Raw genomic sequence first — 15,891 nt, 5'->3', positions numbered from 1 at the left:
CTCCTTGCAGTCGAAGGGACTCTGAAGAGTCCCTTGAGAGTCTCAAGAGTCTCCTCCAACTCCACAATTTGAAAGCATCAATTTCAAAAGCTCAATTTGAGCATCAATTTTGATGCTCAGTCTTCTTTTTGGTGCAACTCATATCCATACATGACTACTGGAAAAACCATACGTTTGTTCACATGGACCTTTGTTGGCAAAATGAAGTCTTTGCTTTTTTTTACACTTAGGTTTGTCGTAACTTTTCTTCCAAGGAGCAAGTGTTTTTTAATTTCATGGCTGCAGCCACCATCCACAGTAATTTTGGAGCCCAAGAAAATGAAATCTGTCACTGCTTCCACTTTTTTTCCCCATCTGTTTGCCATGAAGTGATGGAATTGGATGCCATGATCTTCTTTTTATCAATACTGAGTTTTCAGCCAGCTTTTTCACTCTCCTCTTTTACCCTCATCAAGGGCTCTTTCGTTCCTCTTCACTTTCTGCCATTAAAGTGATATCATCTGCGTATCTGAGGTTGTTGGTATTTCTCCTGGCAATCTTGATTCCAGCTTGTGAATCATCCAACCTGACATCTCACGTGATATACTCTGCATAGAAGTTAAATAAGCAGGGTGACAATATACAGCCTTGACGTTCTGCTTTCCCAATTTTGAACCAGTCCATTGTTCCATGTCTCGTTCTAGCTGCTGCTGCTTGACCTGCGTACAGGTTTCTCAGGAAATAGGTAACGTGGTCTGGTATTACCATCTCTTGAAGGAATTTTCCAAAGTTTGCTGTGATCCATACAGTTAAAGTCTTTAACGTGGTCAATGAAGCAGAAATAGATTTAAAAAAAAAATCCTTTGCTTTTTCTGTGATCCAGGGCATGTTGGCAATATGATCTTTGGTTCCTCTGCCTTTTAGAAACCCTCCTGGTACATCTGGAAGTTTCCGGTTCACGTACTCCTGAAGCCTAACTTGAAGGATTTTGAGCATTATCTTGTTTTCATGAGAAATGAGTGCAATTGTACAGTAATTTGAACATTCTTTGTCATTGGAATGGAAATTGACCTTTTCCAGTCTTGTGGCCACTGCTGAGTTTTCCAAATTTGCTGGCATACTGAGTGTAGCACTTTAACAACATCGTCTTTCAGGATTAGAATATATATGTATATATATACACACAATAGCACTGTTCTCAAATGAGATGATAGGTGTTATCTTGAACTGCAAATGTTTCTCCCTGTTATGTTATCTTGGAGAGAGTAGTTAGAGATCCTTAAATATTTATTTAATAAATAAATGTTAATAAATGAGTCAATCAGTTAAGAGACACTTGCTGAGATATCCTTTTACCTAAGAAAAAAGAGACTTAGATAATTACAGAGCCAATATGAACAAGCCCTCAAATTCAGTTGGAAAAGAGGTCAGGGTGCTATTTATAAATGCTAAGAGAGGAAACCATTCACAGTAGGCTATTTTGAAACATCTGGTTGTTAGTCAAAAAATGTGACTCAAATTCAGAGAAATAGTGGAGAATACATCCGATACATTCGTATCCAAATTAAAAAATTGATATATAAAAGTGCATGTGTCATAAGTGTACATTTTAAAATCTTTTTATTGAAGTATGATATCATGCAAGTTTTTATCTCAGCCAATTAAACATTAAAGGTATGTTCAAGGTAGCATGAAATAGAACAGAATCCTGAAGAATATGTATGTTCTCATGCTTATATCAAGAATCCTAAAGGGTCTGAGTGTCCTTTCAGCTGCCAGGACACAGATGTGGGTAGGAGGGAGCTGGAATGAGCAGGTTGCAGGGGCACTCAGGTAGCTTGCCTCCACTGTGGTGTGGGCTTTGGTTTGTTAATGATTTTACCCCCACTCCTGCTCTTGTAGGAACTTGGGAAAATGCTTGCCTAAGAACTGTGGCCCCACTTTAAAGATCTCTGAATTAAAAATTAAACAGTCTCAAACATCAGCCAATTAACTTAAAATCTGGATAGACAGTTTGAAAGAAAAGGGACTTACTGAAGCTAAGGAGTGTTTTGAGCCACATAACTTATTGGGATGTTATCAAAAACACCTAAACCCAGGTACTACTTAGGCTAATAATAAACTCATACAAAGTAAAGGAATGGTCACTACTGGCCTTCACTGGCTGTGAAATGCATATTCTTGATTTTGAAAGAGTTGTGTCTTTCAGAGTGCACAGAAAATAAAATAATCAAAGCATGACTTAGAACAGTCTTCTCCTTGATCCAAGCTGTGGAAGGCTTTTGCCTAGAGTCTGACTATTTTCAGCTGAAACCTCTGTTACTCTCCATCCAGCAGCCACTAATTAAGTGCTTGTTGCTTGCCAGGAACTAAGATCTTTATGCATATTCACTCATTTCATCCTCAAAAGAGTCTTGTGAGGTTCTCGTTTATCATCACTGCTTACAGATGACCACAGTGTGTCTCAGAAAATTAAAGGAACTTTCTCAAGTTCATGTAGGTATTACCCAGCAGAGCTGTGATCACTGGACATCACTGTGCTGTTTCCCAAGTCTAAAGTCTTCGGGTAAAAATCTTCATTCTCACTACTATAATGACATCTATAGTTTACTAAATTAATGAAACTGTTTACTGCTGTGTGAGGTGCTTTGTAGGTTTATTAGAAGAATAATTGATGGTGCTAATTGAAAGGAATGTAATTTTATGAAGCAGGCAGGAGAATATGCATCACACCAAGTGCAATAATACAGTATGAATATGACCAACTGCAATATTATATACCACGGATGAATTAGCCAGCATTTTTTGTACACTCATAATTCATGTCAGGTGCTTTTCTATATGCCTTATGTATTTGACTTGTTTAATTCTAGCAGAAATCCTAGCAGATATTTTATCTTCATTTTATAGACAAGGAAACTGAGCTTCAGGGAAGTTAACTATCTTCAGGGACATAGAAAACAAGTGGGAAAGGCTGGGTTGGAGTTCAGGCAGCCTGACTCTAGAGCACTGTGCTTTGTGTACTGTGGCCTGAGTATCTCAAACAATTAAAAGTAAATGACTTTAGGCTTCTGTATTTACTTACTTACATGGACTCATATGCTCACAGCTGCAAAGGCTTATATAACTTAAGTTCGCAAGGGATGTTATAGTTCAGCATTTCCCTAGGGACTCTAAATGCTTATGTATAGTAGAACAGTCAAATGAGAGGGAAAATAGGAAGTCCTTGAGCCCTTTCTACTGTTAAATCGATCACATAGGTATTAGGAGGCATCACAGTTAACAGCACAGGTTGTAGAGTCTGACTGTTGGAATTCTGAAACTTATCCACTGTTTTCCTGCTGTTTGGTTTTAGGCATGGGGCTTTCCTCCTAAGGCAACTGTGAGGATTAAATGAGATCCTGTAAAGTTGGTTTGTAATCACTCCACAGATATTGGCTGTTAACATTAGCAATAGAAGTCTGAGGGAGAATGAAAGAGGATGGATGTGTTTTGATGAAGGGGAAAGAGGGCTCAATGTAGAGAACCTGGGGCAGTGGAGGAAAGAGTTCAGAGTTGAGGGAACTGGGCTTTGCATAAGGGGTTAAGTGGGGGCAGTGTTATCACAAGATAAGGTAGGTGACCAGTGGCAGGGGAGAGGCATACTACATGACCAACCAGTTGGACACAAAGGATGTAAGGACTTAGACTAGAACAGTAGAATTCTTGATCTCTGACCTTTTGTAATTTGCTCTATACGATGGGATAGAGTAATGACAGCAAGTGTGCTTTCTCAAAACCACTTCCTCTTCTGCATGGTTGTGGGGAGCAGGGTGGAACGATTTGTCTTTATGACTATGTGAAGTTAACATCTTAGTATTAAACAGTAAGTTTGTTTGATGTGAAATACAGTGATACCTCCTTCTTGTGACTATATTCGGTACTGAAGCAAAAGTAGAATTCAGTTAAGACCAGTAGCCTGAACTCCCTAGTGCAGTGTGTTATTTATATGGACCTCCCGAAGTTTGTAAGAGATTAGCTATTTCTCCACATAAATAACTTGAAATCAGGGACACTTTCTTTCATCATCTATAGTGCCAGGTATCCTTTGGGGATAGCTGATTAGCTCTAGAGATTTGGAGGAGTAAAAATTGTGCCTGAGGTTTCTACCTTGGGTATCATTATGCGTGCTAAGTCACTTCAGTCCTGCCCGACTCTTTGTGACCCCGTGGACTGTAGCCTGCCAGGCTGCTCTGTCCATGGCATTGTCCAGGCAAGCATACTGGAGTGGGTTGCCACGTCTTCCTCCAGAGAATCTTCACAACCCAGGAATCAAAGCCACATCTTATTCTGTCTCCTGCGTTAGCAGACAGATTCTTTACCACTAGGATGTCCTAAGTCAGTCAACTCTCCTCTTTTCTGGTACCCCTCAGTCACTGTGACCAGTAAAAGTAATTTCTCACCTTTTTCTTGATTCCCACTCAATTGGGGGTGACTGTTTTGGAATACAATAAACTTCCATTGTTTTTGGAAGCTGTAAGACTTGTATTGACATTGAAGAGTCTCTGTATTCATGTGGCAGCCTAACTTATTTAGTTTACATTTTTAAGGCTCCTTTCTGTCCTGTGATCCTATTATTTTTAAGTCTATTATTTCAACACATTTGCAGGTTTCTAAATACTGTAAGTTTATGTTTATGATTTTAAAATGGTATGCTTTTTTTAAAAAAGAAATAGATTAAATTTGAGTGAATTTAGTTATACTATTGCTACTTTTTCCCTCCCCAAAGATATTAAAATCAGGCAGAAGTGATTCCAAAAGTTGTCAGCACTGAATATTTAATGACTTTATGGTTTAATGAAGTGGCCCAAGTTTTTCAGTTATTTTCTTTCCTCGTTTAACTGGGGAATAGGCAAAGTTACACTGGTAATGGGTGGGGGGATGGGTAGTGGGAAGTGGTTTACTGTGGTGGTTTTTCTTACTCGAGGCATTTGGAGGGGGGTGGCTGTCCCAACCTATGATTTTTTTTTAACTGAAGTATACTTGATTTACAATATTATAGTAGTTTCAGTTGTACAATTTTTATGAATTTTACTCCATTTAAGGTTATTGCAAACTAATGGATATGCTATTCAATATATCCGTGTTGCTCATTTATTTTATACATGTCCTTGGTGGCTCAGTCAGTAAAGAATCTGCCTGGTGTGCAGTAGACTGCCTACACTTCAGAAGACCAGGGTTTGATCCCTGGGTTGGGAAGATCTTAGCGAGTAAACCACCAGCACATGGTAGTGTATATTTCTTAATCGCCTATCCCTATCTTGCCACTTCCTACTCCCCTCCCCTCACTGGTAAGCACTAGTCTGCTCTCTGTATCTGTGAATCTGTCTCTGTTTTGTCTCATTCATTTTTTAGATTCTGAATATAAGATAACAGAGTATTTGTCTGACTTCTTTCACTAAGCTTAATAATGTCTAGGTACATGCATATTATTGGAAATGACAGAATTTCATTCTTTTTTTGTATAGCTGAGCAACATTCCTTTGTATTCCATGTGTATATATATCACATCTTCTTTGTCCATCTATTGATGGACACTAAGGTTGCTTCTGTATTTGACTATTATAAATAATGCTGCTATGAACATTGGGGTGCATGTATGTTTTCAAATTGGTGTTTTGTTTTTTGGATATATATCCAGGAGTAGAATGGCTGAATTCTATGGTAGTTCTGTGTTTTGTTTTTTTGAGAAGGCTCTGTTCTGTTTTTCCACAGTGGTTATACCAATTTACATTCCCACCAAGAGTGTATGAGAGTTCCCTTTTTAACACATCTTTGCCAATGTTTGTAATTTGGGTTCTTTTTGATGATAGTCATCCTGACAGGTGTGAGGTGATATCCCATTGTGGTTTTGATTTGCATTTCTCTGATTAGCAATATTGACCATCTTTTTATGTTCCTGTTGGCCATCTATTTGTCATCTTTGGTGAAATATCTATTTAAGTCTTCCATCCACTTTTTAACTGAGTTATTTGTTTTTTTGATACTGAGTTTAATATTGAATGTATGAGCTATAACCATTAACTGAGTTATTTGTGTTTTTGATATTGAGTTTACTATTGAATGTATGAGCTATAATCAAATTGGTCATATCATTTGCAAATATTTTATCCCGTTCAGTAGGTTGTGTTTTCATTTTGTGGATGGTTTCCTTTGCTGTGCAAAAGCTTAAATTTGATGAAGTCCATTTGTTTATGTTTGCTTTTGATTCCTTTGCCTTAGGAGACAGATCCTCCAAAAAAATATTGCTATGATTTATGTCACAGAGTGTTCTGCCTGTGTTCTTTTCAAGAGTTATATAGTTTCCAGTCTTACGTTGAGGTCTTTAATCTATTTTGAGTTTATTTTTGTATATGGTGTGACAAATGCTCCAATTTCATTGATTTTCGTGAGGCTGTCCAGTTTTCCCCGCACTCACTTATTAAACAAGAGACTGTCTTTCCTGTATTGTATATTCTTGCCTTTTTTGTCATAGATTAATTAGCCATAAGTGTGTGAGTTTATTCCTAGGCTCTCTATTTTATTCCATTGACCTACGTGTGTGTTTTTATGTATCATGCTGTTTTGTTTACTATAACTCTGTTCTGTAGTCTGAAGTCAGAAAATGTGATACCTCTTGCTTTGTTCATTTTCTGAAGACTGCTTTGGGAATTTCGAGTCTTTTGTGGTTCCATGTAAACTTTAGGAGTATTTGTTTTAGTTCTGTGAAAGGTATCATGGGTATTTTGGTAGGAATTATATTAAATCTGTATATTACTTTAGGTAGTATGACCATTTTAGCAATATTAATTCTTTCAGTCCAGGTACATGGGATTTCTTTGTATCATCTTCATTTTCCTTCATCAGTATTTTATAGTTTTCAGAGTATAGATCTTTCACCTTCTTGGTTAAGTTTATTCTTAGATATTTTATTCTGTTTGATGAATTTTCAAAAGTCCTTTAGGTGGGTTGGAATGCTTCCAGCTGCCTGACCCTTCTCTCCCCTTGGTTCTTGATTCTAAGATCACTTGTAGTGGTTAGATGCATTGGGAAAATCTGTATTTGAGCTCCTTTGGAGCTTGGTGACCTAAATAGACAAAACTTTAAAACTTTGTACTTTCCACTTGTTATCTTAAATCATCTCAAAGTTGAGAGGGAGTTTTTCAGCAAACATTTATTGAGCGCTTTTATCTGCCTGATGGTGTTCAAAGTTAAGACCTTCAGCAGTGAACCATAGACAAGATTTCTATCCTCTGGTAGAAGTCTACAGATGGCACATAGTAACATGCCATGAAGATAGAGAAAGCAAGAGTAAGGAGTGCTGAGGCACAGGGCATGCTTGTATGCACAAGGGCACTAGGGAAGGCAACTCTAACGAGCAAGCATTTGAGCATAGACCTACGCAAGTGATGGAGTGAGCCACGAGCCATGGGAATATGTTGGGAAGTAGATTTGGAAGAGATAGATGGGTGAGAGGTAGGAATCATGTAGTAGAAATAGGACTGAAGCCAGCTTGGTGATGATTGAGCGATGGGGGCTTCAGGCAAAGCCAGGGAAGATGAAATTAGGTAGTTAGTTGCAAGGAGTGATGTGATGTGACTTTTGTTATAAAATGAATAATTCTGGCTGTTGTATTGAGAATATGCTGCTTGTGAAGGCAGGAGGCTAGGATAGAGTCTGGGATATCAGTCAGAAGGCTGTTGCAGTGGTCCAAGAAAGACAAGAGAGTGGCTTGGGCTAGCATGTGAGCAGGAGCGATGATGAGAAGCAGTTGGTATTCATAGTACCTCCAAGGTAGAGTTCAGGAAGATAGTAAGATTACGGTTGTTAAGTGATACTGAAAGCTGGGCATATAGAAGGTACTCTTAAATGTTACTTCTGTTTTCCTTTTACTTTCTCTTGGAAATGGGTCAGGATAGCATGGGCAAATGTACGTTCACATCTGTAATGCCAACTATGTATTCTCTAAATGTGTACTGTATATATACATCATGTACTGTGTTTACAAACAAGTAATTTGGCATTTATTGGGCAGCTTATAGGGCTAGTCATCATCTTGGCAGATTTATTAGTTTATTGTGGGATAATAAACATAATTATGATGACAGATACTTATTTAACATTTGCTATGTGCTATTGGTGTTCTTGATGCTTTACAAAAGACTTATGAAGTAGATATTCTTGCCACCCCTTTCCTGATGAGAAAACTGTGGCACAGAGAGGTTAAATACTGAAATTTGACCAAGGTTGCCCAGCTCCCAAATCCTGGCTATCACCTTGCACTATCCCATTTCTGTAGGTTAACATGGAGTCAACAGAATGTGATTAAATACTGAGAAGTAAATGCTGTAGTCATACAGTGAAGAGAGTTTATTTCTTGCTCAGCAGAGGCCTTATGAAGAAAATAGCATTTGAGTTACATTGCAAAGAATGGGAACAATTTCAACTGTGGGAAGTTAATGACTTAGTGATGATAATATGTAATTATAATGATAGAAGTGAATATGTGCTAAGCGCTTGCCAGGGATTAAGCACTATTTTAACACTTGGAGTGGATTGGCTTATGCAGTCTTCACCAGCACGGAGGTACCTTTGAACAGTTTCATTTTATGGGGAAGGAAACAGACACACAGATATGTGCCTATGAAAGTGAAGGAGAGTGGAAATGGAATATGACTGCAGACTCCTGGGCACTGTCTTAGGAAGGATATCCAACTCCTGGGGTAGGGGGAGTGATGGACTTCTGCTGAGGTGTGAAGAGTTTAAAACCCAGCCACAATGTTTTGTGCATCTCAGTCATCTTCGGCATGGATTCTTGGGCCTATATACAGTCGTTGCTGTGCAGCAGAGCCACTCACTGATACCAGGAAAGCCACGAACCTAGAACATGGCACGTGTGCCTGGTGCCCAAGTGGAGGTCCAAATATGGAGGGCTTTGATGTTGTGTTAAGGAGTTTGCCTGGTAGACTTTTGTAGTTAGGGGTGCCCATCTCTTTGCAGCTGATGATGTCTTTGGGGGCCTGAAGCCTCTGAAGTGGGTCTGTGAACACCCTTGGATAGTCAGACAGTTAAAAACACAGTGATTGGAGGATGGCGCCTACATGAAAGTGCAGAGAGGTGGGGCCTACACAAAAGTGCAGAGAGAGTTTGTGGGGCCTGTGGGAGAGAGCCTCTTCCAGGTCACAAAAAGGAATCTAGTTCATTAACCTTATTTAGCATACCCATGATACCGGAGTGAGGTGGTATTGGTTAGAACATTTGGTATATCCATGCTTGAGTCAGCCACTGAGGAACTTTATGTGTAAGAAATAGAAAAGACTTGTATATTAAAATGTAAAGGCTCACACATGTACACACATTAAAAAAATAACAAAATGGGCTTCTGAACCACTTCACCATCACTACTAGTCTGTCTCCCATCTCTTAAACATGTTTCAAGCGCTTTGCAAATCTCTAGAATCCTAGTATAGGAGATGGAGAAAGGGGTGATTCATTCTATTTTATGAGGTTGATAGGAAGCCTTCAGAGGGGAAGTAATATCTGCCTGTTCAAAATTGTAAATAGTGCAGAGGATTTGGCAAAGTGTGTAGATCTGCCAGCTCTTACAGCGTATGTAAAAGGTATGGGGCTATTTAGTTTGTTGCTTGCGGGAAATGATAATTTATGAGCTAAGGCAACCCACTCCAGTGTTCTTGCCTGGAGAGTCCCAGGAACGGGGGAGCCTGGTGGGCTGCCGTCTATGGGGTCGCACAGAGTAGGACACGACTGAAGCAACTTAGCAGCAGCAGCAGCAGCAGCAAAGTCAGTGAAGTGGCACAGGTTAAACTTGAGCCTGGAGTTAGTATGTGCAAACATCTCCCTAGCAGTAGACATACATCCAAGGTACAGTGTCTGGAGCATTGTTGCCACTTACATCGATAGTAGCTACTATTATTTTTTATTTTCAGACTGAGACCAGACTTGGGATGGTATGGCACCCAAAGAAGCTTAGCCTGTTCTGTTCAGGATGTGGAATGACAGGCCAGATTTGGACTTCCAGTGAGTTAGTGGTACATGGAGACTGGGTTGAGGGATTTGTTGAGATGATTGCAGTGATTTAGGCAGGAGATTCAATACAGGAGGGCCTGAACTGCGGTGAGGAAGGTGGAGGAATATATTACTTCATGTTTTCTCACAGTTCTAGAGCCCAGTGTCAGAAGTTGCTGCCACTTTGGTAGTAATTATTTCCATTTTTTAATGGGAAAACAAAACTAAATAATGGATTAAAAAATAATTATGTGAATAAGAATAACGTATCTGAGTATTAGGTTCAAATATGGTGTTGAGGTTTAACTTTCTGCTTTTTTCCCTGACGTTTTGGTATTTTGAGTGTGACAGAGGGATACCTGTTGGGCACAGGCATTTCTTGTCTTTCATCTCTCTGTTTTTTATTTAATTAATTTGCTTTTTAGTTGAAGGATAATTGTTCTATAGAAGTGTGTTAGTTTCTGTCAAGCATCAGCATGAATCAGCCATAGCTGTATATGGTCTTTCCTCTCTGGTTTGTAAATTTTGTTCCTTTGTTTCTGAAGTGTTTCCTAAATAGTATATGTTTTCCCTTTTATTTTTGGTGTACTCACTTGTCAGTGTTGGCTAAAGTTTTAGAATAGTTGAGGCAACATCTTATGGGCAGTTGGCATATATCACATGGAGACTCCTGAGTTGTGTCTTCTAAGGAGCTACTTTGGGATGTAATTTTTTTCCAGAAACACTGCATCTCTGCTTGTTCAAATGAATATACCTGAATCCACTGTGTCTCATTTTATTACTTCAGTGTATAGTCATTATGCTGACTTCCCAGGTGAATCAGTGGTAAAGAATATACCTGCCAAGCAGGAGATGCAGGTTTGATCCCTGGGTTGGGAATGTCCCCTGGAGAAGGAAAGGCAACCCACTCCAGTCGGGGAAATCCCATGGACAGAGGAGCCTCCAGTATTCTTGCCTGGGAAAACCCCTACAGTCTACGGGGTTGCAAAGAATCAACATGACTTAGTGACTAAACAACGACAATTGTCGTTACCCATATTCTGTACTTTTTTTTCTTTTTTCCTGATGCATAATATGTAGAAATTTGCACATACCATACACTTTTACAAACTCAATGCAGCCATATAAACAACAGCTGGAAAAATCATCTTTTTAAAGAATTGAACAATGTATGTGAGAAAAGTGATCTTACGTGAATCTGCTGTGTATAAAGGAAAATGTGACCTTTAAACTTTTTCCTTTTCCTTTCATATTAACTTACTTCCTGTTATCTAATGTAAAGTTGTTCTTGTCTTATATAATAGTGTACATATAATGCTGCTGCAATTTTGAAGTAAAAATCATTGACCTGAGAAATACGTTCTAACTGTGGTTTTGGAGTGAGTCTTTGAAGAAAGTATAGTAAAGGACGGAGTTGTTCATATCTATTAGGTACTGTTGAGAAAAATTATCTAAAATTTGGAAATCAAAAGTACAGCATGCTCGTGGGATGCCTTGTTGAGAGTATTGTTTAACAGGCACACCCTAGGGATATTCTAATTCTTGTGTTCTACCTCCTATTTACTATTTGATTAGAACTCTGAACTGGGAAGTTACCTGTTGGCTTATAGATTTTTGTCCAGTGGAAATATATCCCCAAAGGTTATGGTTTTATTGCCCTGTAGATCACTAACCAGTTTTTTTTTTTTTTAATATAACCTACCCATCTTATTCTAGAACTAAAAAAAAAAAAAGTTTTCTGATGGACTATGTAAACCTGTTCAACAAATGATCTTGGAACTAGCCCTACCACCTTACAGGTTCCCTCATTAATTAGTGAATAAAATTTTTGGACACATGTTTAATTTATATTTAAGAATCTTTTAACCTTTTTGAAAATCATCATTTGGTACTACTATAGCATTTCTGTCCCATCCCTTCACACTCTACCTAGGAAATGACTTTCTAGGGCGTGCAGTTTCCAAACTTAGCCGGTAGAAGTAGTGATCCTCGTTTCTGTTGTGTTTCTTCAGAGAACGTTTAGAATGTAAAACTGGTTTTGATGCCAAAAATGTCCTAATAACTTGCTTTTCTCTTCTTCTCTTTTCCTAGGCTTAAGCACATAAAGGATTCACTGTGGAGAAAACAGCATTTTTGAGATAAGTCAGAGGAAAACCCACTACAGAACACACGCTCCTATGTGTGTATCGCATTGTACTGCTTCTTACAACTTTGCCTAGTGATGAAGCCACCACTATGTCCTCAGTCAGTGAAGTGAATGTTGATATCAGAGATTTCCTAATGAGCATTAATTTGGAGCAGTACCTCTTAAACTTCCGAGAATTTGGTTTTAATAATGTGAGGGACTGTGCAGAAATAAATGACAGTGTGCTCCTCAAAGTTGGAATATCACCTACAGGACACCGGAGGAGGATACTTAAACAGTTACAGATAATCCTGTCAAAAATGCAAGATATCCCAATATATGCAAATATTCACAAAACAAAGAAGAATGATGAGACCTCAGAGGATCACCAGGCTCCATCTTCTGCTCAGAATACCTCCTTAGAATTTTCAGATTCACACAGTGTTCAAATACCTAGCCTGATACAGTTGGAGTATGTTACAAAAAATGTTGGAGAAAATGAGGTTTGTGTGGAAAATAGCCAGTCTCTTAAATCAGATGATAAGCTGACTCTTCCTACACACAACTTTCCCATTCCAGAAGACGAACCACACTCAAATTCAGGTTCTTTTCAAGATTCTTTACTTGGTAATGAAATTACCGACGTAGAATCTTTGATAACAGAGAAGACTGTGGGCTGTACAACTGAAGAACAAACAGGAAAAGCTGATTTGATTTCAGAAAATGTAGGCAAGCTTCCTAACGCAGACCTTGAATTCCTTTCCTCCCATGACTCTTCAGTATCAGAAGCAAACTCTGGAAATGGAACTAACGTTTTATTAGAAAGCTCACCACCGTCTCCATTCTTTCAGTTTCAAGGAGAAATGGTTGTAAATGATTTGTATGTGCCATCATCACCAGTCCTAACAGCTATGAGAAGTCGTAGCAAGTTGGTTTCAAGACCATCTCGATCTTTTCTGCTAAGACATCGGCCGGTACCAGAGATTCCAGGATCAATGAAGGGAATTTCAGGGAGGTAGGAATTTTTATGATAGGCTGTGTGTATTCGGTTTGGGGGAATGTAGTTCTAACAGTTTTCTTTTCTGTGTTCCTTTCTAAATTTGACATTTTAGTTTGCCTGTTCAACCAGCCTTTTCTTTCTTCTAAAACTTTTTCATCATGCCATTTCTCTTGTATATCACTACCCAGAGTCTGTTTTCAACTTGTAACTGCCTGGGACTCTCTGTTTCCTATTTAATTGGTGGAATTCCCGTCCACTAATTCTGCCTGGATATTCCATCCCATATCTAGTATATGGAACCTTCCACCATATCTAGTATTATCTTCTTCCATGAGTGGACTTATATTTGAATTGTTGACTCTGTCTCCCCTAGGAGACACTAGGTTATATGTCCCTTGGAGGAGGACCACGTTTCTATGACTGTATCTCTACTGCTTGACACAATGACTGGCACCAGTGAATCATTCAACACGCATCTAGTGAGCACCTACTTGATACTGGTCACAGTACTAGCAGCAGAGGAAGTAGAGAGGGATAAAGGGGCTTGAAGTGGAGCACAGAAGACATGTAAATAGTAGTAGCATAACAGTATGAGACCAAATGAGCTGGAGACTGGAACTCTAAAGAGGGGTCCTAAGGACTTGTTGGGTCTTCGGTACCCTGGGGTAACTGTAGAGTCAGAGAGGAGCTGACTTACTGCAGAGACTGCTTTCAACCGTTTCTCAAAATTCCACCTAAGATGTGGTTTCCTCCAGGGCTGCGGTGAGATTTTTTTTTTTTTCCTATTCACTAAAATCTAACATTTGTCTCTGCTAGGATCATGAGGTTAAATTCAACCCGTGCTGCTGTGGCACCAAATGCAATTACAGATTGCTATGCAGGGTCTAGGCTGTGTATTTCTGCAAGATTCTCTTTCCCCTGCTTGTATCCCCATGTAGCCACTCTGTCCCTGGTGCTGGAACTTGGCTGTATTTATAAGAGAAAGTATGGAAATTTAGTATATGCAAGAGAAAACATGGCAGTTTACAAGACCATGTTAAGTGTCTTCCAGTAGTGTGTAAACTCCTTCAGGGCAGAGGCCCTTATTACTTTGTCTTTATCTTGGCATCCCTGGTGCCAGTGGCAGTATTGAGTATTTACTGGGAAATCAGTTGGCAGTATCATTTATTGAACACCTGGAATCTGGTTTGGTGTATAATTTTCCATAAAATTATAAACTAATTCTCATACTGGCCCTTGAAATAGGTATTATTCACCCATTTTCTTATGAGGTAACTGAGCCTTCGGTTAATTTTTCTAGGATTACATTGGCTGTGAACTGGGATTTCATTCCAGTTCATTTGATTCTATAGCACACTTTTTTAACCACTCACTTAGTAAATGTTCTTAAAAGTGTTGATGGTGTATATAAGAAATGGAGTATTTCTTAGGAATGTAGAAAGGTACCAGTTTTTGTATACCATTGTAGCTTTAGCATATTTTGCTAATTTTTGACATTTAAATGAGAGGAGTCTGCTGTGTCTTTGCAGGAATGGAATTCTTTTGGAAGCCATAAGGATAACTTCAGATAAGAAACATTGGGCTCAGGTTTTACTTCAGTTGTGTTATTTTTATACATTTTTGAGAATCTTTTGATGTTCATTTAGTTCTAAGTGTAAGCTTTGTATCATGTGAAAGGCTGGTTATTCACATTGTGATTCTTGAGTCTTTGAAAATGAGAATTTAAGTAATGGTACAGTTAGTAGTAAGCAGCTTAGCAGGCAGAGAAGGCGATGGCACCCCACTCCAGTACTCTTGCCTGGAAAATCCCATGGATGGAGGAGCCTGGTGGGCTGCAGTCCATGGGATCGCTAAGAGTTGGAGACGACTGAGCGACTTCACTTTTACTTTTCACTTTCATGCATTGGAGAAGGAAATGGCAACCTGTTCCAGTGTTCTTGCCTGGAGAATCCCAGGGACGGCGGAGCCTGGTGGGCTGCCGTCTATGGGGTCACACAGAGTTGGACACAACTGAAGTGACTTAGCAGCAGCAGCAGCAGCAGCTTAGCAGGAGCTGATTAAGACAGTAAATGGTATCTATGGATTTCTGGTGATCAAATTATAAAACTAGATAATAAATTATTTTCAGACCAGTGTTTTTCTTTGTGGTCCTTGCCTGAATTGCAAATAGTAATTGCAAGATTCTGCAGTGTTATAAATGAAACTGTAGGTTATAAAATCCAAGATTCTCTCTAGTCAAATAACATCTAAATGATATTTAGTATATTCCTTGATGTAGCATAGAATATATTTCTTTGTGGCCAGTGATTTTAACCTAATTTCTTTACTCACTAAACATTTTGTATAATTCCTGAAAGGAGCATGATTCTGGCTATGTGTTCCTGATGTGAGGTGCTTTGTTTCTGTTTCCCTGGACATGTACCCCCAACCTCTACCCCTTGCCAAATTATCTGATGCAGTTGATGGGTTCTCTTTGTCCTTGCATTGGGCTCCTTCCTTGAATTCCTGTCTGATCCTCTTGGGAAGGCTGGGTTGGGTGGCGCTATGCTGGTGGCTTAGATGGTAAAGCGTCTGCCTATAGTGAGGGAGACCTGGGTTTGATCCCTGGGTCAGGAAGATCCTCTGGAGAAGGAAATGGAAACCTACTCCAGTACTCTTGCCTAGAAAATCCCATGGACGAAGGAGCGTAGTAGGCTATAGTCCATGGGGTTGAAAAGAGTCGGACATGACTGAGCGACTTCAC

At 39.1% G+C, this 15,891-nt stretch overlaps 1 protein-coding gene across 13 annotated transcripts in view; it reads left to right on the top strand.

The window, feature by feature from the left end:
- Positions 1-15,891, top strand: part of ARAP2 (ArfGAP with RhoGAP domain, ankyrin repeat and PH domain 2) — a 198,264-nt gene that overhangs the window by 3,706 nt on the left and 178,667 nt on the right. For all 13 annotated transcript variants that reach the window (XM_027970922.2, XM_015096434.3, XM_060417574.1 and 10 more), the window contains one exon: positions 12,115-13,163. In XM_027970922.2, the coding sequence (XP_027826723.1) occupies positions 12,259-13,163 (905 nt within the window). In that variant the 5' untranslated portion in view covers positions 12,115-12,258. The remainder of the gene's footprint in view (positions 1-12,114; positions 13,164-15,891) is intronic.

Source organism: Ovis aries, chromosome 6 (genome assembly GCF_016772045.2).
Source record: "Ovis aries strain OAR_USU_Benz2616 breed Rambouillet chromosome 6, ARS-UI_Ramb_v3.0, whole genome shotgun sequence".
In the NCBI taxonomy this organism is placed as follows: domain Eukaryota; kingdom Metazoa; phylum Chordata; class Mammalia; order Artiodactyla; family Bovidae; genus Ovis; species Ovis aries.
Note: the sequence above shows the minus strand (reverse complement) of the source record. Positions and strands in the feature narration are given on the sequence as shown.